This window comes from Aethina tumida, chromosome 1 (assembly GCF_024364675.1).
Source record: "Aethina tumida isolate Nest 87 chromosome 1, icAetTumi1.1, whole genome shotgun sequence".
NCBI lineage: Eukaryota > Metazoa > Arthropoda > Insecta > Coleoptera > Nitidulidae > Aethina > Aethina tumida.
This window is the reverse complement of record NC_065435.1, coordinates 31,329,498-31,347,005: the sequence shown is the minus strand read 5'-3', so window position 1 is coordinate 31,347,005 and position 17,508 is coordinate 31,329,498. Positions and strand designations below refer to the sequence as shown.

General features: G+C 32.3%; 1 protein-coding gene across 1 annotated transcript; it reads left to right on the top strand.

Annotated features, from left to right (window-relative positions):
- Positions 1-7,810: 7,810 nt before the first annotated feature.
- Positions 7,811-16,680, top strand: LOC126264655 (uncharacterized). The gene is made up of 7 exons (XM_049963375.1): positions 7,811-7,874; positions 13,984-14,094; positions 15,029-15,084; positions 15,143-15,181; positions 15,369-15,424; positions 15,717-15,998; positions 16,668-16,680. Exons 1-7 carry the CDS (start codon positions 7,811-7,813, stop codon positions 16,678-16,680), a joined length of 621 nt encoding a protein of 206 aa, XP_049819332.1.
- Positions 16,681-17,508: the final 828 nt, after the last annotated feature.

Genomic DNA, 17,508 nt, shown 5'->3' with positions numbered 1-17,508 from the left:
AATTTACAGCGCAATGAAGCTTACGCTATTAGTAAGAATTAAAAATTATAACACAACTTAAAACAAATAATGTTTCATCTCCTCTTGGGAATCCAATTGTAACTGATGCGATGACCTGTAGGAGTGTACTGAAACTACACATAAACTAATAAAATTGTAATTTGTATTGTGCGCCTGTAGACAGTTAAATTGTAATTTTAACACTAAATTCTTAAATATAAGTTTCTCTCCTGAAATAATAAATTCTTTTAAGAAAATTTAATAGGTTATGGAGCCAGAAATGCCCAGGGAAGCCCAGAATGGCTTACTAACTGAGAAAAGTAATGAAGTTAACCTAAAACGTCAATACGACAATTGAAAAGTGTTTTCTCGTAGCATCTGGAATAAGGGTTCTTAAATTGTCAGCAAACAATCAATTGGCATTAATTGAAAAGTTAACCGGCCGAGATAATTACGTAACATGGCGATTTGCTCTAAAAACATACCTACAGCAAGAGGAGTTGTGGAACTGCATAGACCCCACCACATGTGTCATTGTGGACACAAAACGAGACACAAAGGCAAAAACTAAGATAAATTTACTAGTTGACTAAATAAATTACGTGCACATGCAAGAGAGTAGTACTGCAAAAGAAGTATGGGATACGTTTTCATAAGTATTTGATGACTCTTTGTTGACACGCTGTGATGGGCTGCTGCGTGATCTCTATAATACTTCACTTACTGTATGTCAAAACGTAGAGAAATATGTGAGCAAAATTATGTGTACTGCTCGCAAGCTCAGAAACATTGGTTTCGCAGTTGACGATGAATGGCTAGTTACATTGCTACTCTCCGGTCTACCAGAGTCCTCCTATCAACCAATGATTATTGCTATTGAAAGCTCCGGCATGAAGATAACTTCAATTTCTGTGAAATCAACATATCACAAAATGTTAAACAACCTGAAAGTGACTCAACAGTATTCTCAGTCAACAATAACAACCACAAGAAACAAAGTAAGTAAGGGTGCTACACTTGTAATAAGTAAGGTCATAAAAGTCCTCAAATGCAAATCCAGGACCAAGAATGTTCAACAAAAAGCAAGTAGTTCATCATATGCTGTTGTGTTTGAGGCAACATATAGCCAAAATGACCCATGGCAAGTGGCTTCCGGTGCATCGTCACACATGACAAGACATAAGAACATGCTTGAAAATATGACGGCTCCTGTCACACATAAAATTAGAGTCGCAGACAACAAAGTATAATCTGTGCAATGTTCAGTACAAGTGAGGTTATGACGATGAAGGTCAAAACAAAAAGGTGCTTTTTACAAAAGTATTATGTGTTCCTAAACTGGCAACAAATCTATTATCTCCAAGTCAGATTATTTGTGATGGTAGCCAAATAAAATTTGACGGAACAAGCTGTGTTATTATGAACAGCAGAAGTGAGGTAGTATCTTCCCACTGTGGCTTTATGTGAGGGTCGACTGGAACAGTATTAGGATTAGCATTAGTCATTTCAAATCTGTTTAAAATTTGTTCCGTATAAATACTAAAACTACTACTAAAACTCGTTTCGGTGTAGAGTCGAATTTTGCATTCCAGCAGCGAGGGAATTGTTTTAACCCATATAGTGACTTGTTCAATTTACATACCATGTTTTCGTCATGATCCAACCCTTCTTGTTAAATCATAAATAGGTGTGTTCAAGTTCTCCATATAAAAATGCTGTCTTTACGACTAGATACTTGATTTTGTGATTATTTTGTACAGCCACAGATAGTAACAATCGTATTGAATCTCACCTGACTGTTTGTGCAAAAGTTTCCTGGTAATCAACACGTGACATTTGACCATATCATTTCACACACAGATGTGATTTGTAACGTGGTCATTAAATAAATGAATCACTGTCATTAAAGTTATTATAACAAATCGAAAAATCATCTCGATATTTCTTTTCTCTGTCAATTTGTTGACACTTTCGATTAAAACAAATAGAAATATATTAAAAATATAACTGAACCACAATTTGATGTAATATTAATACTATGAAAGAAACAAATCAAATTTACTTGAAAGAAGACAACTTTTTTCTAAATTACATATTTCGAATAAGGCTTAATTGGACATGTTTTGATTATATTGTAACGTCTGGCACATGTCACAAGGAAACGTAATCTTAGCAACATAAATGTTATTTTCTTTTATTTGATAAACAAAATTCCTTCGTTGCTATTGAAACTTGAAAGTTCGCAAAATGTCACTCAATCCCACACCCACTCCCAAATGTTCGTTTAGTTTTGTAATTACTAATTAATTAAAATTTTATTTATGTGTATATACATCTAGTTATCCTGTTTTCAATTTCATCCCACACGTCAATTTCATCCCTCGTATCACATATTCAAATTAAATTATAATAGTTGGAACTTCTCTTAGCAGCAATCTATTCTAATGGAAATATAAAAGTTAACAGAGTTAACAAAAACAATTTCTTTTCACATGTTAATTATCTGTCAGAATCACAGACAGTTTTTGTATGTCGACGATAGATCTGCAACTAATTTGATTTCCGTGACTTTCAGGACTAGTAATCGACATCTCCACAATAATGGCATCAAGTTGCCATTATTGTAATTGTTTAAATATTCCTAACGAGTTCCTAAGGAGTCCGCACGTTTTGACAACTCTGGCAATTTTGACAGCTAATGTGAGAGTATTTCGTTCTGCTTAATTGCTGTACATATAATCCGCGATACCGATTATGGAAAGAGGTTATTTTATACGACAAAACATCGCAGAACCTGGGATCCTACAGCAGTATTTGTGTAAAAAGCTACTTTAATGTGTGGGCAAAAGCACCAAGATATGATCCAGCTTTTCTTTTACATTTACCCAAATTCATTTTAGCTTGAGCCGAACCAACTTTTCTAGAAAAACTACCGCCCAATCTATTACTCATTTTTAAATTTCAAACACATTACATTAAAATCTTTTATCTAAAGTATAACTTGCGAATATGGTGTTGATTAATTTTTTATAAAAACTAATCACTTTACATTGCTATCGTTATGATTATTTACAGTGGAAAAATTACTTGACAAATCCAGCCCATTTAGTGTAGCAAACAATAATTCATGGCAGATTCTATCAAATGCCTTTTAAATGTCTGTATAAACAACATCAACCTGTAAATGATTTTCAAGAGCACCAACTGTCGAGAGGTTATAAATAAGAAGTTGGTCGCAGAAGGTTTACATTTGCAAAATTCATGTTGACTCTCATTTATAATATTTTGGAACTAAGGCATAATTATTTTGGAAATGATTTTTTTGGACAATTTTGGAAAACAACAAGTAAACTACCTCCATCCTTTAAGGTAGGTATAACAAACGATTTTTTACGTACGTTAGGAAATAAAGTAGATTTTAAAAACATTTTAAATTTCATTGTTAGAGGCTTTGTTAATTAGAATCCACAATTCATTCAATACTGTAGAAGGAATATCATAAGGACCTCTTTTACTAGATAAATCAAGACTTCTGAGTTCATTGAAAACATCAATCTGGACAAAATTATAATTACTTTTTGAATATAAACAAAAATATTAGATTTGTGTCTGCATTGAAGGCTAAAAAGTGAAACAAACAGCTAACGAAGTGTAAATACTTATTTCTTTTGCTGTTTTTATCTTTTCAATGACGAAATTGTAAGAAGTTACCAAATAATTGTTCAAGATCAGTTTTGAAATCAAATGATATTTTGTACATATTCAGGTTTCAACAGCAATTCCTAACAAATATCAAAATTTTATATATTTTCTTTGATAAGATAATAATAAAACTTAAACATCTTTTTTAGCTGCTTTTTTTCAATTCTGTTAAACTTATAAATTCACATCACATAATTAGGACCTTCCCACTTTCCGCATATTTTGGCAAATTGAAATAACCTCTCCCAGTAATTCGCCAAAGAGCATTATAGGATTGGACACCAAACAAAACGAAATTACACAAAGATCAGTTGCCAAGATTGTCAATGAGCTGTCAAAAAATATTAACCGAAACTGAGATCTGAGACGGCTAATCATGAGCGCTGTGTTTTCCCAAACCAATTTAAAAGTTACTTCTCTATGAGAAGTCTCTTCTAATTCTTAGTCTACTTGGATTAAAATACTTTAATGCAATTCGATATACATAAATTTGAACACTGAATCATAACTGGTGGGGTGCATCGTAGTTAGACAATTTCGACATCACCTCCTTGGGGGTGTCCGAGTTCCGGAGTTTTGGAGCTGGAAGACTTTGCAGGAGTGGGGGTGGCTGGTTGGGATAAAGATTTGGGATTAGCGTTATCAACTCTTCTCTTTCGATTATGGTAACTATTATAACTAAATTCAGACTGAAGAAGGACGTACAACTCAAAGAAAAATTGATACTATTAACAATATTCCCTGGTTGCACTTTGAACAATTGACAAAGGTCGCTAACAATAAGAGACCTTTCTGTCGTTACCAATGGCAGCGGTAACAATCGTCATTTATCCAAATTTGAGTAGCAACTACGGAAAAGTGTTTGTTAAGGAATGAAATTGCACATTGATACTTGGAACACTCTGTATAGATGCCCTAACGCAAGCGTCATGCTACGCAGGGTTTTTAGTTCTTAGTTTTTAGTCTTTGACGTTTCTAGCACACTTTGTAATAATATAATAAACGATCAGTGTTCTTGTAACATCGACTATTATTCTCATCACACTCACACCTCAGTTTTCAAAAGTGTTTGTAGTGATATTTTTGTGTTTATTTAGTGTCCATCTTTTGTCTGAATTTAGTTAGTTACCAAATTCAGACAAATGAAAAAATTTGTTTACTTGTCTGGTAACCTTGGTTACCAATCCAAGAAACAACTGAATTAAATTTTTGTTTTCGTACCATAAACAGTTTAATAACCGAATTAGCGATAATGAAATGGGAAAACAGCAAGTGTGCCTGCAAAAGGTCGAGTGGTTCCGAATTATATTGGAACCGGACGGCACATCGCCAGCAAAAACCGTGAAAGAAGAAAAGAAAAAGGCGGTTCAAATCCAGGTTCTATTGGCAGAAAGAAAGGTCAACCGAGTTAACTATCTAAAGTAAGTAACAACAGAAAAATTCGGCAAAGTGCCACACCGACATCAGACCCCCAAATGGAGTTAGACATAACGTTAATATAAACAATAAAATAGAATAAAGTATGTTAAAAAACAATAACAATTGACAAATGAAGGCGACCGAGGTAACCTTGGTGATCAAGAAATAGTGAGAGTCAGTTTGAGAGAAACAGCTCAAGAGCTCAGTAGTGGCTGTCTTTTTTGTTGATTCATCCTTTGTATTTCAATTATTTGATTGAATAAATTACTGCAATTTCTTGCATATTCTCTGAGGTTATGGGCCCAGTGCGTGCAGGATAAAGTTATACAATTGAGGTTGGAAGTCAATTGTGGTGAAGGCAACAGACAAAGATGGCGAACGTTACTGTAAATAACATTCTAAAAATTCAACAACTCGATGGCACGAATTTTAGCAAATGGAAATATCGTGTGGGAATTTTGCTTGATGAAATGGAGTTGAGAAGATTCATCGAGGAATCATTGGAGGTCATTCTTACAGCGGAAAAAGATGTGACAAAACATCCTACGATTAAGTTGAATGAAAAGAAATGTGTTTCGATATTAGTACAGTCAGTTCATGATAGCCAACTTGAGTATGTTCGCGAAAGAGCTCGGGCAAAGGACATGTTCGACACATTATGCACGATTTTCGAAAGGAAAAGTGTGGCGTCGCAAGTTTTATTACGAAAACAATTGCTGACAATGAAATACAATGAGTCGGATGATATGATAAGTTTACTTTTGCAATTTGATAAGAGAATTCGAGAGTTAAAGTCAACGGGAGCTACAATGGAAGAGCTTGATGTGGTTGTACATTTGTTGATTACTATGCCATGAGGTTATGATAACCTAGTGACAGCATTGGAAACAATGGATCAATCAAAGTTAACTGTAGAATTTGTTAAAACGGGGTTAATGGATGAGTACAACAAGCGGACTGGTGAAAATGGTTCGAGTAAATCAATTGAGCCTGGAGCAATGTTTGCTGGGAAAAAGACAATTATATGTCATATGTGTAAAAAATCTGGACACAAAAAGGCTCAATGTTTTCGCAATAAAAACAAAAAAGAGAGGTCAAATAGAGAAAGCGCAAATAGAGCAAGCGGTTCATCGATGTATGCAATTGCTGAAGATGGTACCAAAGAGAATTTGGCGGAATCGAAGGCATTTAACGCTCAATTGCAGCAGAATAGCGGTAATTACGCGGAAATAAAATTTGTCTTAGATTCTGGAGCGACTCAGCATATGGTGAATCAGAAGATGTTCTTCGATAAATTGGAACCAATTGACGAAATAAGCATTTCGGTTGCCAAGAAAAATCAAAGCATTGTTGCAAAGCAACGTGGTGACATTCTTGTTAAAACATTTCACCATGGTGACACATCGGTAAAAACAATGGAGGACGTTCTATTCGTGAATGATTTGAAATGCAACTTGATGTCAATTCGAAGACTAACACAAAAGGGAGATCGAATTGTGTTTGAGTGTGATTATGCCTATGTATCGCTGAATGGTATCGAAAAGTTTGTCGGACGCGTAAATGGAAGAATGTATGAAGTGACTTTGTACGTTGACAACAATGTGTTTGCGGGATTTACAGGAGTGAATAATTTGAAAACAATATCACACAATCTATGGCATTTTAGACTTGGTCATCTCAACCGAAATGACATGAAAAAGTTAGCCAATTATATGGCTATTGGTATGAGTAATGTAAAAAAAAGGATACACAGTTGTGCGAATCGTGTGTACTTGGAAAACATGTTCGTTCACCGTTTCCAAGAAATTCAAATACACGTTCATTGCGAGTTTTGGAATTGATTCACAGTGATGTTTGTGGACCGTATCCAACGAATGCATACGATGGGTCACGTTATTTTGTGACATTCATGGATGATAATTCGAGAGCATCCATGGTCTATTGCATCAAGAGAAAAAGTGAAACGTTTGGTAAATTCAAGGAATTTGTTGCAATGGCTGAGGCACTTCATGGCTCAACGGTGTCAAAATTGAGACATGATGGCGGTGGTGAATATACGTCTAACGAATTTAAAGAATACTGCAAACAAAAGGGTATTCAGAGGTTAGTCACCGTTGGTTCAGTATCTGAACGTTTAAATGAAACGCTGCAGAACAAGGCTACGACAATGCTTTTGGCCAGTGGGATGGAAAATAAGTTTTGGAATGAAGCAATTATGTCGGCAAATTATATCAAAAATCGATCGCCAACGAACGCGGTTGGAAAGCAGTTTAAAGACAAGACACCAGCAGAAATTTGGTTTGGAAAGAAACCGGAGCTGTCAAACCTTCGAATATTTGGTTCTGAATGTTACAATCATATTCCACATGAAAAGCGGTTGAAATTACAAGCAAAAGCAACAAAATGTATTATGCTTGGTTATGGTGCGACGTTTGGTACGTATTGACTTTGGGATATTGAACAACAGAAGCTAATTTTTAGTCGAAATGTAACATTCAATGAATCATCGGTATTAAATCGATCAAAGTTAGTAGAGATAATCGGTTCAGAGGCAGTTACAGATAGTGGGAGTACGTGTAACGGTAAAGCAGTTCAACCAAATGATGATGAACAGTCGCGTACTGATAAAACTGGAGAAATCCACAGTACTAATTTGGATTGTGTTGGTAACGGCGTTTATTTGGATAACATGGGTATCAGCGAGGTAACTCAACGAAAGAGCGGGAGAGTAAGAAAGGCACCGCTACGTTACGGTAATTATGCACCTGAATGTGATGCGCATATGGCACTATCATCTATCGAAGGTGAATCACTAGTGTTATCAGCAGAACGATTTGTTGGTGACGATTCGTCCACAATATCGGAAGCAAAACGGCGTAGTGACTGGTCTGAGTGGGAATAAGCAATCAATTGTGAGATGCAGTCGTTAGCAAAGAACAATACTAGGTCTATTTGCGACTTACCTAGAGGAAGAAAAGCAATCACAAATAATTGAAATGTCTTTATGATTCGGATTGCCTTCATTCTATTCTATTGAGAGGCGGTGTTAATATAAACAATAAAATAGAATAAAGTAAGTTAAAAAACAATAACAATTGACAAATGAAGGCGATCGAGGTAACCTTGGTGATCAAGAAACAGTGAGAGTCAGTTTGAGAGAAACAGCTCAAGAGCACAGTAGCAGTTGTCTTTTTTGTTGATTCATCCTTTGTATTTCAATTAATTGATTGAATAAATTACTGCAATTTCTTGCATATTCTCTGAAAAGTAAGTAACAACAGCAAAATTCGGCAAAGAGCTACACCGATATCAGACCCCCAAATGGAGTTAGACATAACGTTCGTCCTTCTGTTTGAATTTAGTTATAAGAGTTGCCATATTCAGACAAAAGAGAAGAGTTGTTAATTTGGCTGGCAACCTCGGTTACTAAACCAATAAACCATGTGTAGTGTCCGCGTTTGTTTACCAACAAACTTTAATCAGTTCAAACTTTTATTTCATACGAACCACATCTCTCTGAAGTTGCTTCTACGCTTCAATTCAAAATTATTAGTTAAATATTCTCGCTTTTATTAATGAGTCCCTGCCTCATTGGAAATGATAATCGGAAGAAATACTTGTGTATAGTAATGCTAGAAGTACGATGCAAAAGGCAAATGATGTAAAGATTCTAGTGGCCCAAGAATTGGATTTAAATGTAAGTATAATTTTCATCTGCATTCAAGATTTTTATAACTAATGACATATTTTATGTTAAAACACACACAATTAAATTATTTAATTTAAATGAAAAACAAATAAAATTGGTATATATGATATGATTAATAATTTTATATATCTTTTTTAAGGTATTTTGACGATTCGTTGGGCACGAGGAGTTACGGTCACATGGAAAGGCTGATTACCATCATATAAATGAAGATGAAATGAGCCATGACAAAACCTGACGACATCTGGAAATATTTTCTCTGAGGCTATGAAATATGAAAAAAAAAATCCAAAAAATCCGAAAAAAGTACAAGAAAAAATCACAATAAAGAAGAAAACAGCATTACCAAGAAACCGTCTTCAAAAATTCTACCAAAAAGGTTGAGGTCTAGAATGTTCCGTTGGAGTTCCACATATCTATCTCTGTATATAGCAGGTACTTTCATTTTATGGAAATGTTTCCATAGTGTGGATCTAGGTTTCAACTCATCTATCATCTGAGAATGAAGCTTGTTTATAGCAATTATAATTTTAGATTAGTGCCGAAGTAATTCTTCCTTAAATTTTAATCTGTACTGTAATCACTAAATGTGTTTCCTAAAAAAATATGTTGCATATAACTTTTAAGTACCTCCACTGAATAGTTGAAGGTTAAAAAAATCGACAATGGGTCGAATCCATTTATTAACAACCAAACTTATATTAAATTAACCACATAACTTAAAGGTAAACAAAGTAGTTTTATTTGAAAAGTTATATTATATATGAATATTTGGGAATCACATTTATAGTCATTTAGTATAGGTTGAAATATAAGGAAGAATTTCATTCGAAACAGTTCTACCATTTAGTATAACTCATCTCATCTCGATATTTCTTTGCTCTGTCAATTTGTTGACACTGTGGATTCAAACGAATAGAATTATACCAAAAAATATAACTGAACCACAACATGATGTAATATTAATACAATGCAAGATCAATTCAAATTTACTTGAAAGACGACAACGTGTTTCTAAACTACATATTTCGAATTAGGATTAATTGAATTAACCATAACTCTTGCCTATAATTGGACAGGGTGACATGCTATAAGGTGACGTAATCTTAGCAACATAATTGTTATTTTCTTTTATTTGACAAACAAACTTCCTTCGTTTCTATTGAAACATGAAAGTCTGCAAAACGTTACTCAATCCAATACTCACTCCCAAATGTCCGTTTATTTTTGTAATTACTAATTAATTAAAAGTTTATTTATGTATACATCAGGCTAGTTATCTTCCTTTCAATTTCATCCCTCACCTCTCTTAGCAACAAAATATATATCGGCATTTAAGTATAAAGTTAACAATGTTAACAAAAACAATTTCTATTCACATGTTAATTATATGCAGAATCACAGACAGTATTTCTTTGATTCAAAATAAATATCAACGAGAGATCTGCAACTGATTTGGTTTCAGTGACTCGTCATCGAAACCTTCAGACAGTAGGTTGCTATTATTGTAAATGTTTAAATATTTCACCTATTTAAATCAAAAGATAATTCACGTAGTTGATTCTTTAAGCAAGAATTAGTGAGCGGCAAATTTCAACTAGGTACTGAATTTTTTCTATCACGTTTGGTTGGATTATTACCCTCAAACAACACTAAGATATCAATCTTTCCATATTTGCTAATTTTATGTCAAAATTTAATTAGATTCCTCATCTCTAGATGACAACTTCAAATAATGTCAACACATTTTATTAACAAAATCATGAAAAAGTGATTTCTACTTTACAATTTTCTGATTTGCAATCTTTGTTCAGATGAAATTTATAATTTGTTTGCGCATATATATTTTAAGTGTCTCCACGTTTTCTTGAGAGCTGACAAATTGGACAACTTGGCCTTAGTTGCTGATTTATAATCGCGATTATAGGAACCTGGGATCCTATTAAGTAGTACTTTTCTAAAAAATCTTTATAAACTTTCAAGAAGTGAAACACAATTTACTTTATCTTGAATGTCTATAGGAGCATAAACTTTTTTTTCATTTATGATATTATTATCATTATTACAGATATTTTAGAAGAATACTGCTTAATAGGATACAAGGCTCCGCGATGTGTGGTAGTATAAAATGATCTTTTATGATCAGTATCGCGATTAAATAATCAGCGAATAAGCAGAATAAAAATATTCCATCTTTAGTTCTCGATGTTGTCAGTGTGTTGTCAAATCACGCATACTCTCAAGAAAATATGGAGACACCAAAAATATATATGCACCAAAGTAGATGAAAATTTTAGCAGAACTGAAAGCCATTAATTATAAGTTTCAACCAAACTAAGATTGCAAATCAATATTTACGCAGAAAATTGTAAAATAGTAATCACTATTTTATGATTTGGTTTATGAATTGTGTTGATATTATTTGAATTTGTCATCCAGACATGAAGAATCTAAATAATGTGCGATATAAAAGTATCAAATATGGAAAGATTAGTATATCATTTGAGGGTGATAACCAATGGTGAAAAAGAAAGTGCATAGTTGAAATCTGTCGCTCAGTTATTCAAGCTGAGAGAATCACCTACGTGAATTTACTGTTGATTTAAAAAGGTGAAATATTTAAAAAGTTACAAAAATAGCAACTTCCTGTCTGAATATTTATATTACGTGCCCTGAGAGTCACTGAAATCAAATCAGTTGCAGATCTCTCGTCGACATTTATTTCAAGTTTCAATAGCAACCAATTGTTTGTCAAAAAATAAAATAACATTTATGTTGCTAAGATTACGTTTCTATGTAATTTAGAACAAAGTTGTCTTCTCCCAAGCAAAACTTGATTTGATTCTTATATTGTATAAATATTTCACCAAATTGTGGTTCAGTTATATCTTTTCTTATAATTCTATTCGTTTTAATCCACAGTGTCAGCAAACTGACAGAGCAAAGGAATATCGTGATGATTTTTCGATTTGATATAATATTGTTGATGGTAGAAATGTTTCGAATCAATCTCATCCTTATATTTCAACCTACACTGGAAGACTATAAATGAAATACACAAATAAATAAATATAACTTAACTTTACAAATAAAATTGCTTAGTTTAACTTTAGTTAGTTTTAATCCACAGTGTCAGCAAACTGACAGAGCAAAGGAATATCGTGATGATTTTTCGATTTGATATAATATTGTTGATGGTAGAAATGTTTCGAATCAATCTCATCCTTATATTTCAACCTACACTGGAAGACTATAAATGAGATTCACAAATAATTAAATATAACTTAACTTTACAAATAAAATTGCTTAGTTTAACTTAACAGCGGCGTTTACTAGACAAGGAATCGCACTTTCGGTCAGAAAAGGACGCAAAACAAAACATAGCCCGTAATGTGGTGCCGCCACGAAATCAAACAAACATTCGGTTTTAAAACGTTCGTGTGCACAATTTTTTTCATGGGACAGGACCGCACTCGAGATCTCATATTTATAACGAATTTATTGGTTGTAAATAGATTATGAAATTTATAATAGTAATTCTTAATATATTTTTATTAATTAAAATTATATAAAATTAATATATGATACAATAATATATATGAAAAGTATAATAATGTATACAGTTACTAATGGGGTTTGTGTCGTATAGTTAGTTCTAAACCAATCACATTTTATCATATAAACAAATATAATAAATACGATATACAAATACGGATGTCGATTTACAATCTATTATTAATTTAAAAAAATGATCTCAAAGTTAATCTTTAATCGATTCTTATTGTTTCGATTTTGATTGTGTAGGATAGTGACCTTATCTCTAAATTTGCATTTAGTACATACTCTTGGCGCCACGAAAATTACTTTCGCACCCTTAGAGTGAGGAGTGATTCAAACCAGTGCATGTGACCTGCGTGTATTTTTGTGTCGAAATTTAAGTGAAATGTGATAACATCAACAAAACGGATGGAATTTTTCTGTTCGGGTAGTACTTGAGTTAAGTGGTCAATGAGAGGGGTACGATTACGATTCAGTATACATTTAAAACGAGCCAGAAATTTTAGTTCAGTTTTGGTGGTTGAAGAAACAGTCACAGTTTCAAACAAAGAAACAAATTAGTCCTATTTTAGTCGTGAGCCAAAGTGTAATTTATTGTAAACTCTTAAAGGTAAGTTTTTTATTCAATTTTTGATTTATATTGCTGTATTATTGTTTAGTATATATATTTGTTAATTCATGTCATCAATTAATTGATTTTTACTTGTATATGTCACAATTTTGATATTATTTCATATTTTTGTGTCCTTGGTTTTCCATTGGTTGCATCTATATTCCATGTTCATTGTTTGTTGTTGGTTTTTCTCCCAGTGAAATTATGAATAAAGAATGATTTATTTGAAGAATGTATTAGTTTATTTCAAATCGAATTTGGTGAATTTAATATAAATATCATAGTTTTAAATTTTTATTACATATTTAGTATATAGTCGGCTGCAGAATGGCATTACCACCCCAAGGTCGAGTTTATGTAATTAAATTAACTTTATAAAATTGGAATATTAAGTGACACATAATTATGAAATTTAAAATCAAAGAAGCATGAACCATTGTATATTATAATATATTTATATATAATAGTATACAATAATAAAATAAAAGCAATATTAATTCTAGAAAATGCCGAAAACGCGTAGATTTGCTTCTTGGACTAAGAGACGTGGAAAAAAATCAAAAGTTCAAGTAAATGTACAAAGAAAAAGGGAAGTAGAGAAAATAGGATCATATATTGTGGATAAACTTTTAGAACGAGTTGAGAATTATAAAGAATCTACCCAATGTTCCCGATATATTTTAAATGAGATACTAGATAATATTTTCAATTCACGTCCAAACGAAGAAGCTCTTAGTCCATGTGGTACAACAACCCCGTTACGTTCTGTTAGAACTAAGTCTAATTTAACCCCATGCAAAAGTGAAAGAAAAACGTTTTCAGAAATAAATGAAGAATATGAACGGTACGTTTTTATTCAAATTGGCAAAATTCATCTTTTTTGGAAACCATATCTGACGGCGACGACTTAATTAGTATTATTTTAGAATTGAAAATTTTCCTTTGGATATAGAAGTTGTTCCTGAAATCAATTCATTGACAGGTTATCGAATTGTAGATATCAGATACTTCCTAAATATAACAACTAAAATTCAAGTACAACACAACAAGAGGTGCACTGGTGGACAATTAGTTTATCTAAAAGAAGTGCGATGTGGGTTAAGAAGCACATTTATTTTAAAATGCAACATTTGTGACAAAGAAGTATCAGTTTCAACAGAAAATCCGAAAACAAGGTCCAAAATTAATAGAGCAGCTGTATGGGGAACATTTTCAGTAGGAAGCACCTACGCACATTTAATGGAATTATTGAAAGTAATGGATATTCCATGTTTATCTAAAAATTTGTATTATAAAATTCAAAATGAATTGGATCAGGTGTGTTATAGCACCATTACTGAAATTTTTATTGTTTTTATACATGAAATATTATAGGTATGGAAAGAATCATTATGGCTTGCTTTGGAAGAAGCTGGAAAATTAGAACGTGAAGCTGCAATTAAGGAAGGACATGTAGATTCACATGGCATTCCATATACCGTATCAAAAATGATGAGCGTGTCTACTCGCATATTGAGACGGAACATCAATACCCCTTTGTAAACAAAAAGGAAAGATATACATGCAATTATGTGGGCGGGCCGAACTGACTAGAGGGGATCATTTGGTTTTGCTGCGTTTAGCATGCGGTTCGTCTCCGCAGACGTTGTTTTTAGTAATTTTATTTAATTTTTGGGATACATTTTTTTTTTAAAAAAGTAGTTTATTTTTAGAATACTTATTTTTGTTTTTGATATACCCTCAAAAAATATTTCATTTTACAGATTGAAAATTATACAAAGTTACGGAATTTAAATGGAGCATCCGAAGAACTCGAACTACATCCCTACGCATACGGAGAGTTACTAAATGCATTCGCAAAGATTAATTTACATTGTGCGCCGGCGCGCACCAGCACGGCGCATTGTCTCTGAGAGTAGGGATTCTTACTACCGGGCAAAACTTTTCTCTCTTTGTCGTGCATCCATCTCTTACAACATCCAGACACGAAGAGCATTTTTCGTACGGTATAACTGATGGATATTTAGATGGAGGATGGTCTAAACGAAGCTATGGACATACGTATAATGCAAATTCTGGAGCTGTAAGTTTATAATATATTCGGATATGTAACAAATAACATTTTATGTTATAATTTGTAGGCTGTTATAATAGGGAAAACAACAGGAAAAGTATTATTCGTAGGTGTAAGGAATAAATACTGTTGTATTTGCGCTAGAGCCGAAAACAATAATGAAGCTGCTAAAACACATATTTGTTTTAAAAATTGGTCCGGTTCATCATCTTCAATGGAACAGGATATAATAGTAGAGGGATTTAATAACAGCATAGAAATACATGGGTTGAAATACTTAAAATTTATTGCAGATGGTGATTCCTCAGTTTTTAAAAATATTAAAGAAAAGGTACCATATGGACACGAGGTAAACTTGTAATATAAAATAATAGTTAGATAAGTTTTACAAATATTTACACTTTTTAGGTTGTTAAATTTGAATGCATGAACCATGTATTAAAAAATTTCAGTAAAAACCTTTACAAAATTAAAAAAGATACTCAAGGGGTCCCTGTTGATGCCAGAAAGATGTTAAAAAGCGATACTATTAATGAACTAAATAAATCAGTTCAATCTGCAATTTACGCAAATACGCAGGATCCAGAAAATCTAAGAGCCGATATTAGAAATTCAATATATCACGTTTATGGTAATCACAGTGCTTGCAAACAGTATTTGTGCACCAATACTGGAGACGTTTCTAATGATCGAACAACTCAACTTATATCTTCTGGCCTGCATCACCATCTTTTTGGTGCTATTGAGCAATTATTAATGAAGGCTGATTTACTTCTTGATAAAGAAACCAACAATAAAGCAGAAATTTTTATGAATATAATGGCTCGTTTCAATATGGGAAAAAGATTGAACTTGATTCAAAGAAATTCATTTCAAATACGAGCTCATTTAAGCGTCCTCTCTTACAATTATGGTTCAGATTGGCATACAAAACCTTGGAAATCATATTTTAATGAAAGTCCAGGTAAAAATCTAAAAAAATATATAAGTGCTCAGGGTAATGAAAAAGAGCGGAAGCGCAAAAATCCTTATGATAGGGAATCTGTAAAAAAAAGGATCAAATTTTCAGGAGATTCTAACTATGGTCCTAACATAGCGGAAACATATGTTTCAGATAGTGATATCAACTCAGCAGTACAAAATTTGTGCGAACGTTTGAAGGTGGTGTATGCTTTATGTATATATACATAATTTTTAAACAAGTTTTCTTAAAGATTACTAAAGAAGAACAGTTTAAAATAAACGAAAAAACAATTGGCCAATTTAACAATCCAAATTATTTAACGGAAAGAATGCACCGGCTTACTGCTTCCAATTTTGGAGATGTTATAAAATTAAAAGAATCGACATCTTGTGATAGTATAGTTAAAAAAATTTTAAGAAAAAATAATTTTTCTACTGAAGCTACAAAGTACGGGAAAATATATGAAACGGTAGCAATAAAATAATTTGAAGAAGAATACAATAAAATTGTAAAGCCTGCCGGTTTATTTGTTGACGTTCTTCATGGATATTTAGGAGCTTCACCTGATGGTATCAAATTTTTATAAATTATATTGTGTATTTTTATAATTAAATTTTTATATTTTCAGGAATTATTTCTGAAGACGAAATTGTGGTAAAGTGTTCTTATAAGACCTTCAAATCTGGATATTCGTTAGAAGAGGGGATTATAAGAAAACAAATACCATATTTGTCAATGAAAGACAATAAAATAGCACTTAGGAAAAATCACGAATATTACTATCAAATACAAGGCCAACTAAATATTATAGGAGCTAAACGATGCTATTTTATTGTATATTCAGGGCCAAAAAATAAAATTCTCGTCGAAGTAATTCCTAAAGATGAAGACTTTTGGATTAACAAAATGCTTCCAAAATTGGAAAGATTCTTTTTGAATTGTCTGGGGCCAGAGATAATTTTAAATAGAAGAGGGCGAAATTTAAAATGTTTAGATCCACCCTACATCAGAGAAGCGCAAGAAAAGAAAAAAAAATGACATTTTAATAAAACATTAATTTTTGAAATAATTTGTTTCACTACGTTCCATTCCTATAAATTTCATTCAAATTACAAAGTTTACGCATTACTTTACTATAATTATAAACCAAACAATATTGTATATAAAAAGTGTTTTGATTTTAATTTATCAGATAATGAAAATTGTATTGTATTATATTATATTGAACAATAAGCAGAATTTTCATTTTAGATTTCCAGGTTAAAAATGTACTATTTAAATAATTTGATAACTATTTAAATAATGAGATTAAAATATATTTTTACATCACATAAATTTAATTAATGATGAATAATCAATTATCAATATTTTTTAAAAATATATATATTATTTTTGAATTTCTTGTATGATACAAGCTCACATGGCTTTCTTACATGTGGTCAATTTGTAATTCTGAAATTAGTAGTATT

What these genes read in the sequence shown, in the direction of transcription:
- LOC126264655 (XM_049963375.1), top strand. Translation starts at nt 7,811, where the DNA reads ATGGGTATCAGCGAGGTAACTCAACGAAAGAGCGGGAGAGTAAGAAAG. An exon ending in ATAATGCAAATTCTGGAGCT is followed by an intron (nt 15,085 to 15,142) that starts GTAAGTTTATAA and finishes TATAATTTGTAG; the next exon opens with GCTGTTATAATAGGGAAAAC. An exon ending in CAACAGGAAAAGTATTATTC is followed by an intron (nt 15,182 to 15,368) that starts GTAGGTGTAAGG and finishes AATTTATTGCAG; the next exon opens with ATGGTGATTCCTCAGTTTTT.